The sequence below is a fragment of the Vipera ursinii genome (assembly GCF_947247035.1).
Source record: "Vipera ursinii genome assembly, chromosome: 2".
NCBI lineage: Eukaryota > Metazoa > Chordata > Lepidosauria > Squamata > Viperidae > Vipera > Vipera ursinii.
The window spans coordinates 290,493,162-290,502,636 of NC_139513.1; the positions used below are offsets into that span (position 1 = coordinate 290,493,162).

The window sequence follows — 9,475 nt, forward strand, 5'->3', positions numbered from 1 at the left end:
CCGCCCCCTCGGGCAGGAGACCCATTCCAGACAAATGGCTGTCCAATCTCTTCTTGAAAACCTCCAGTCTTAGAGCATCCACAACTTCTGGAGGCAAGCTGTTCCACTGGTTAATTGTTCTGTCAGTGCAAAATGTAGTTCCAGGGTAATTTGTCCCCCAAAATACAAATATGGCTGGGCTTTAAGCTGGAGGTTTTTTTTCTTCCTTCTATTCTTTCCACCCAACCTCTGAGCCAATTGGAAACATCACCTTCAGGACTAGCAACGTGGGAATTTGGGAAATTGGAGGAAATATGGAGATGAGCAATGGTGTATGTTTGCCAATGCGGGGAAACCAGGTGGTAACAGAAGAGCAGTTAGAAGGGACCTTGGAGGTCTTCTAGTCCACCCCACCCTGCTCAGGCAGAAAACCCTCTACCTTTTCAGACAGACGGCTGTCCAATCTCTTTTTGAAAACTTCCAGTGTTGCGAGCACCCACAACCTCTGGAGGCAAGCCGTTCTACAATAACGGAACAACAGAGCCGGAAGGGACCTTGGAGGTCTTCTAGTCCAACCCCCTGCTCAAGCAGGCGAAACTATGCCATTTCAGACAAATGGTTGTCCAATCTCTTCCTAAAAGCCTCCAGAAAACAACTTCTGGAGGCAAGCAGTTCCGCTGGTTAATTGGGGAGGTTCACAGGAAAGGTCTCCTTAAGTTGTAGGTTGGGTTCTGCAATCAGCAATCAAGTGTCCAAACTACGGTGCTACGATTGTGTGGAGGCGATGCAAATGGACAAGAAGCCGAGAATGAATATTGATGCTGTTAATACATGTGCGATGCCAGAGGTTTATACGGACATCCATCATTTGCCACTGCTGTATTTTGGCAGGGCCAGGTGGCAACCATCTTCCTGTCTCCTTGAAATTTCCATAATTAAAACAGGATTCTTTTTGGCTCACCCAGGATACAATCTCTTGACATTTGCCAAGGATGACGGGTGTGGTGTATTTTTGTGGGTTTCCCCCCCCCGGAATGGATATAGAGTTCAGCTTCGCCCCATGGTTGAATTTTTTATTATTATTATTATTATTAATTATTATTATTATTATTATTATTTATTATTATTATTATTATTATTATTATTATTATTATTATTATTATTATTATTAATTTATTTATTTTAAACCGGTCGAGTTGAAAGTTGACCCCCTTCACTAGGAAAAAAAAAGAGAGAGACTGTTGTGCTTTTTCCTTTTTCATCTTTTAAAAAAAAATCTTTCAGAGTTTTGCGTTTAACTTTCCCCCCCCCCAACGGAATAAAATAAAAATAGAAGAAGAAAAGAAAGTTGATCGCCGTCCTTTCAAAAAAGCAAAAACAAAAACCCGTCGATGGTCCCAAATGCCAAGGGACGCGCAAATCGACAGGATCGATCCGTCCCGTTTATCGAGAGCTTTATTGAAAATCCCGTGTTCAATAAAACCTTTTAAAAGAAGTTAAGTATTGGCATGGGCTAAAACACGCAGGTGAACGATCGCTCCGGGATAAAGTGCCAGAAGGCAAATCAGCAAAGATTTTTTAAAAGTTTTTTTTTTAAAAAAAACAAACCAAAACTTTAGCCCTACTGGGGAGGGCTAAAACTGCAGAGCAGAGGGACAATTTAGCCACGTTGGAAGCAAAGATGGAATTGCTGAGAAAAGGGTATACACAGTCCTCAATTTACAACCGTTCGTTTAGTGATCGTTCGGTTATGACGGCGCTGAAAAATGCGACCGTTTTCCCCCCCACTTATGACCGCTGTAGCATCCCTGTGGTCACGCGATCAAAATTCGGGCACTTGACCACTGCCTCATATTTATGACAGTCGCAGTGTCCCGGGGTCATTTGATCCCCCTTTTGCGACCTTCTGATGAACAGAAGTCAATGGGGGAGCAGGATACACTTAACAACCGGGTTGCTAGCTTAACAACTGCAGTGATTCACTTAACAATTTTTTTTTTAATCCCATTTATATCCCGCCCTTCTCCGAAGACTCAGGGCAGCTTACACTCTAAGCACAAACTCAATGTGCTTAGCAATAGCCTTCATTGTATGTATATGCCTGCTTGTTAAGGCTTTCACACACACACCAAGCGGCATTATTACAAAGTCAGCTTATTGCCCCCAACAATCTGGGTCCTCATTTTACCTACCTCGGAAGGATGGAAGGCTGAGTCAACTTTGAGCCTGGTGGGATGCGAACCTGCACTAATGCGACAAGAGAAGTCGCAAAATGGGGCAAAACGCACATAACAGCTACCTCACTTGGCAACCGACATTTTGGGCTCAGCCATAAGTTGAGGACTGCCAGTATTGAGTTCCTGATCATTTTTGCAACCCCTATGATAATAATGGTAGAAAGAATAGGGTGAGGAGTTCCATAGGGTCTATTTAACTGAAAAGAGAACAACACCCACTTTTTTCGGGGGGGGGGACTAATCCATGCCCGAGGCTATTCAAGATATACAGGAGGAGAGCAATTCCTATGGGCTGCACAAGACCCCCCCCCCAATCTTGTTTTACAATATCTAGTATGGTCTACTCTTCCAAGGGATACAGAATGAAGTTTGAGTTAGAACTTCAGGAATCAGCTGGGTAATCTTACACTGAGTCCAATCCAAAGCCAGCAAGAGATTCCAAAGTCCAGCCTTTCCTATTTTAACTCCTGGTGGATGATCACTTAACTATGAGCCAGCAGTGTGCGGCAGCAGCCAAAAAAGCTAATACAATCTTGGGTTGTATAAACAGAGGCATAGAATCAAGATCACCCAAGGTATTGTTGTTGTTGTTAGTTGCAAAGTCGTGTACGACCCATCACGACCTCATGGACAACGTTCCTCCAGGCATTCCTGTCCTCTACCATCTTCTGGAGTCCCTTTAAGCTGACGCCTACTGCTTCAGTGGCTCCATCCAGCCACCTCATTCTCTGTCGTCCCCTTCTTCTCTTGCCCTCAACCTTTCCCAGCATTAGGCTCTTCTCCAGTGAGTCCTTCCTTCTCATTAGGTGGCCAAAGTATTTGAGTTTCCGCTTCAGGATCTGGCCTTCTAAAGAGCAGTCAGGGTTGATCTGCTCTAGCACTGACCGGTTTGATCGCCTTGCAGTCCAAGGGACTCGCAGGAGTCTTCTCCAGCGCCATAGTTCAAAGGCCTCAATTTTTTGGCGCTCAGCCTTTCTTATGGTCCAACTTTCACTGCCATACATTGCAACTGGGAAGACCATGGCCTTGACTATACGCACTTTTGTTGACAGGGTGATGTCTCTGCGTTTTAGTCTGCTGTCTAGATTTGCCATAGCTTTCCTCCCCAGGAGCAAGCGTCTTTTAATTTCTTGGCTGCAGTCCCCATCTGCGGTGATCTTGGAGCTGAGGTATTAGTACCGCTTTATAAAGCCCTAGTAAGATCGCACCTGGAATACTGCAGCCAATTTTGGTCAGCATCTCAAAAAAAAAAGTTGTTGAGAGTCTGGAAAGAATTCAGAGAAGAGCAACTAAGATGATCAAAGGCCTGGAGATCAAAACATACAAAGAATAGCTGCAGAATTGGCCAGTCTAATGAAAAGAAGAAATAAGGGAGATAGGATAGCAGTGTTCCAGTATCTGAGGGGCTGCCACAAGGCAGAAGGGGCCAGGTTGTTCACCAAAGCACCAGAGGGAAGGACGAGAAACAATGGTTGGAAGCTGATCAAGGAGAAAAGCAACCTGGAATTAAGGAGAAACTTCCTGACAGTGAGGACAATTAACCAGTGGAACAGCTTGCCTCCAGAAATCGTGGACGCTCCATCACTGGAGATTTTCAAGAAGTAGCGAGACAGTAGAAGACCTCCTGCTTGAGCAGGGGACTGGACTAGAAGACCTCCAAGGTCCCTCCCTGCTCTATTCTATTCTAACCTGTAATCTCATCCTATGGAAGGGGTCTAGGTCTTAATTAAGATTCGTGGCTGTTCTCGTCTTCCTACAATCTCATGAAAGAGAAGACACTCATGCCTGAAGAACAGCAGCTCGTAAGAGAAACCAAGAACTTCTCCATTTCCACGGTCTAAATCCTGGGTGTCCAACCTTGGTAACTTTAAGACTCGTGGACTTCAACTCCCAGAATCCCCCAGCCACTATGAATTCTGGAAGTGGAAGTCCACAGGTTGTCCAGGGTGGACATCCCTGGTCTAAACCGATGAAAGATGGACCCATGGCCACCGCCACCCCCATCTTCACCAGAAATCCTTCAGGACCACCTCAAAGCTTGGTCCTTTGGGAGGACTGGAGCAAACCAGAGGGAGAAGGAAAATTCAGAGGAAGAACGGGATCCTAAGAGATCTGAGGGTGGGTCCCACAATGGCAGATTGCTTCCTTCTCTAGCAGACCCCCCAAAACAGATGCAATGCAACAATTTTGTGTTGCCTTTATGCTACACAAGAGACGGACCTCCCTCTTGTTCTTCATGCCTCTGGCTACCACTCTGATATGTATTGATTTACTAATCCAATTTTTTTAAAACCTACGCACCTGTTGTATTTTGAATAAGACAGCTACAACTGAGCGGAGAATGACTGCCAATTCTGGAATTTGTAATCTTTTTTCTTTTCTCTTTCTTTCCTTTCTTTCTTTCTTTCTTTCTTTCTTTCTTTCTTTCTTTCTTTCTTTCTTTCTTTCTTTCTTTCTTTTTTTTTTAAACCAATACCGCATCTTTCTTTAAATAACTGAGCAACGGCCAAGGGGAAAGCTTCGAAAACCAACTGGCACAGCTACAGCATGAATAATTAAAACTCAGAAGGCGAAACATGCATTACCAGGGGTGAGTGGAAATAATTACCGATTTGTCTTTATTTACGGCATCAGGGCGGGAGGTTGCAGAACAGACGAAAGCCTTTAGACCAAGGAAACACTGAGTAAACTAATCTTGCCCTACAAGTCCGGTGCTTTCTCTCTGGACGGCGAATGGAGCCGCTCCGACGGAGGAGAGGCTCAATTTTGTTTTTAAGAGAGTAAGCAAATAAAAGGAGAGAAGAGAAGGGGGAATAGTATTTCAGGTATACTGTATCCGATGGACCCTGGATTCATTGATGGATGGATGGATTTTGAAGAGGCATCTTCTGTCCAAGGGTCATTAACCGGGAATCAAAGAGCAGGGAAATAGTTTATAACTCCTGGGAAAGTACTGTTGGGATATGCCCCACAGTTCCCGTTTCAACAGGTTGTTTCGCAAACGGGAAATTATATAGTGCTGGAATGGCCTCGCCTATGTGTGTGAGAGAGAGAAAGAGGGAGAGAGAAAGAAAGGAGAGGGAGAGGGAGAGAGAAGGACAGAGGGAAGAAGGAAAGGGAGGGGAGGGGGCAGTGGGAGGAAGGGAGGAAAGGGAAAGGGAGAGTGGAAGGGAGGAAGGAAGGGGAGGAAGAGGGAGGGAGGGAGGAAGGAGAGGAAGAGGGAAAGGGAGAGGAGGAGAGGGAAGGACAGAAGGAAAGGGAAGAAAGGGAGGGAGACAGAGGAAGGAAGGAAGGAAGGAAGGAAGGAAGGAAGGAAGGAAGGAGAGCAAGATGGAATGGAGGGAGACAGGGAAGGTGGAAGGAAGGAAGGAAGGAAGGAAGGAAGGAAGGAAGGAAGGAGATGGGAATGAGGAGGGAGGGAGGGAGGGAAGGAAGGAAGGAAGGAAGGAAGGAAGGAAGGAAGGAGAGCAAGATGGAATGGAGGGAGACAGGGAAGGTGGAAGGAAGGAAGGAAGGAAGGAAGGAAGGAAGGAAGGAAGGAAGGAAGGAAGGAAGGGGAGAGGGACAGTGAAAGGGAGAAAGGGGGAGGAAGGAAGGAGGGAGAGGGAAAGGGAGAGAAGGAAAGGGAAGGACAGAGGAAAGAAGGAAAGGGAGAGGAGAGGGTGAGGGGGACATAGGAAGGAAGGAAGGAAGGAAGGAAGGAAGGAAGGAAGGAAGGAAGAGGAAAGGAGTGGGACAGGGACAGTGAAAGGGAGAGAGGGGGAGAGTGTGGTAGGGAGGGGGAGAAGGAAGAAGAGAGGAAGGAAGAAAGGAAGGGGAGGGAAAGAGGGAGGGAGGGGAGTGGGGGAGAGAGAGACTAACCCTTGGAAAACGGTTTCCACCCCTAAAAAAAAAAACTCAGTAATGAAACACCCACCCTTTGCACAACGGCGTGACTTTTTCGCCCTCTTCGGCAATGAAATCCTGGCAGGGGGAGAGAAAAAAAAAACCCCAGAAAATTTCCCCTAACACTCCATGCAGTTTATTCGAAAGGTTTCGTCTCTAACATGATTCAGGGGTGGGAGAGACGATCTACTCTCCTCGGCTTTTCTAAGGGCGGAGAGGAGGAGACCATCGTGGGGCAGACGAATAATTTAAAAGCGAGATCCTGAACACGTCAACACACCCAGACGAGAAGAGAAAGAGAAAGGGGGGGAAAAAGTCCTTGGGGACACACACACACACACACACACACACACACACACACACACCCCAAGACCATCAAATGAAAAAGATTTCCTCCAAAATCCGGCTCTCTTCCAAATCGGCCAGCCCGTTCTTGGCCCTGGACGACCTGCAATTCCAGTTGGGCTTCCCGCAGATCCTGCTCTGCGGCTGGATTCCTCCGGGGAGGCCGTGGTGATCTTCCTGCCTCGGGCTCATGGCAGCCACCAGATCCAGGAGAGAGGTCTCGTACCTGGAGGAGAGAGGACAAGAGCACGAATGGATCTCAATTTCCCTGACAGGGAGGACAATTAACCAGTGGAACAGCTTGCCACCAGAAATTGTGGCTGCTCCATCACGGGAGGTTTCTCAAGGAGAGACTGGACGGCCGCTTTGTCTGACGTGGTAAAGGGTCTCCTGCCTGAGCAGGGGGGGTTGGACTAGAAGACCTCCAAGGTCCCTTCCAACTCCGTCATTTTGTCTTCTACATTCTAGCACAGGGGTCTTCAAACTCGGCCCTTTTATGACTCATGGACTTCAACTCCCAGAATTCCTCATCCAGGCACGCTGGCTGAGGGATTCTGAGAGTTGAAGTCCATGAGTCATAAAAGGGCCCAGTTTGAAGACCCCTGTTCTAGCACATCTAAACCGTATCCATGATAAACGGTTGCTGGAATAGGTTGCATTTAATTTAATGAAAAGAAGGACAAGGGGGGACCTGAGCCTTGGTGGAGCAGTGGGCTAATGCCTCCTTAAGTAACACCAGCTGCCTGCAATTAGTGCAGGTTCGAGTCCCACCAGGCTCAAGGTTGACTCAGCCTTCCATCCTTCCCAGGTAGGTAAAATGAGGACCCAGATTGTTGGGGGCAATTAAGCTGACTTTGTAATAATGCCACTTGGGGTGTGTGTGAAAGCCCTAATAAGCAGGCATATACATAGAATCAAAAGGGACGCGGTGGCTCAGTGGGTCAGGACACTGAGCTTGTCGATCAGAAGGTCGGCAGTCTGGCGGGTCGAATCCCGAGTGCCGCGTAACAGAGTGAGCGCCTGTTACTCGTCCCAGCTTCTGCCAACCTAGCAGTTCGAAAGCACGTAAAAACGCAAGTAGAAAAATAGGGACCGAATGAAGGCTACTGCTAAGCTTGTAAGCCGCCCTGAGTCTTCGGAGAAGGGCGGGATATATATGGAATTAAATTTTTTTAAAAAAATGATAGCAGTGTTCCAGTATTTGAGGGGCTGCCTCAGAGAAGAGGGAGTCATTCTCCAAAGCACCAGAGGGCAGGACAAGAAGCAATGGATGGAAACTGATCCAAGAAGAGATGCCACCTGGAATTAAGGAGAAACTTCCCGACAGCGAGAACAGTCAATCAGTGCAAGGACTTGCCTCCTGAAGTTGTGGGTGCTCCATCACTGGAGGTTTTTCAAGAAGAGACTGGGCAACCCTTTGTCTGAAATGGTATAGGGCAGGGGTAGGCAACCTCGGCTCTTTTATGACTCATGGACTTCAACTCCCAGAATTCCTGAGCCAGCTGTGCTGGCTCAGGAATTCTGGGAGTTGAAGTCCATGAGTCATAAAAGAGCCGAGGTTGCCTACCCCTGGTATAGGGTCTCCTGCCTGAGCAGGGGGTTGGACTGGAAGACCTCCAAGGTCCCTTCCAGCTCTGCTCTTCTACTACTCTGTTCTAATTTGACTCGTTTTCTCCCTTTTAAAATAACGCTCAGGTTCATTATACAGGCTGGAACGTCGGAAAACGTTTACCCTACCGCTGGATGGATTGATTAGGTAGCTCCTAACGTTCCTGAAACTGAAAATATAAGTTACAGAAGTAGGCTGGAGATTCACGATGTTCTCCGTGTCAATTTGGAGAGGTTCCTTGGCCCATTTACCCGTTTGCTGGCCCCAAGAGACATTTTGAGATCACCCCTTCAAGAGATAAGATTGTCCTTGACTTACAATCAATTCGTTTAGCGACCAATGTTACAATGGCACCCAAAAAAGTGACTTTTTCACTCTTACGCCCACTGTAGCATCCCTACAGTGATGTGATCCAAATTCAGACACTTAGCAACTGACTCATTTACGACTTAATCACTTAAATATGAGCCAGCCGTGTGCTGCAGCTGCCAAAAAAGCCAACACAATGCTAGGCTGCATTAACAGAGGGATAGAATCAAGATCACGTGAAGTACTAATACCACTTTACAAGGCCTTGGTAAGGCCACACCTGGAATACTGCATCCAGTTTTGGTCACCACGATGTAAAAAAGATGTCGAGACTCTAGAAAGAGTACATGGAAGAGCAACAAAGATGATTGGGGGGCTGGAGGCTAAAACATATAGGGAACAGTTGCTGGAATTGGGTATGTGTAGTTTAATGAAGAGAAGGGTGAGGGGTGACATGATAGCAGTCTTCCAATATCTCAGGGGCTGCCCCAAAGAAGAGGGAGTCAAGCTATTCTCCAAAGGACCTGAAAGCAGGACAAGAAGCAATGGATGGAAACTAGTCAAGGAGAGAAGCAACCTAGAACTAAGGAGAAACTTCCTGACAGTTAGAACAATTAACCAGTGGAACAACCTGCCTCCAGAAGTGGTGAATGGAAGTTTTTAAGAAGAGACTGGACAGCCATTTGTCTGAAATGGTATAGGGTTTCCTGCCTGAGCAGGGGGTTGGACTAGATGACCTCCAAGGTCCCTTCCTCCTCCTCCTCCTCCTCCTCCTCCTCATTATTATTATTATTATTATTATTATTATTATTATTATTATTATTATTATTATTATTATTAACTTCATGATCTCAAAGGGAGTCCTGAGAGATATTTTTTTCTCTCCCAAAGATGCAATTAAATCCCACCCAGCGCCTGAACAAAAGCCGCTCATTAATCATTAATCACGACCTCCAGATCTAATTAAGATGGGCTAGGAATAAACATGTTGTCACAAATACTGTTAGTAAATGTTTATAATGCTTTGGTGAGAACACAGCTGGGACACTGCATCCACTTTTGGTCACCACCGTATAAAAGAGAGGTTGAGACTCTGGGAAGAGTACAGAGA

The 9,475-nt window shown here is 46.4% G+C and overlaps 1 protein-coding gene across 1 annotated transcript in view; it reads right to left on the reverse strand.

The window, feature by feature from the left end:
* Positions 1–5,663: 5,663 nt before the first annotated feature.
* The window catches only part of KIAA1328, a 209,367-nt gene continuing 205,555 nt past the window's right edge, over positions 5,664–9,475 (reverse strand). Inside the window, exon 11 of the mRNA XM_083354853.1 lies at positions 5,664–6,672. Coding sequence (XP_083210979.1) covers positions 6,477–6,672 — 196 coding nt within the window. The 3' untranslated portion in view covers positions 5,664–6,476. The remainder of the gene's footprint in view (positions 6,673–9,475) is intronic.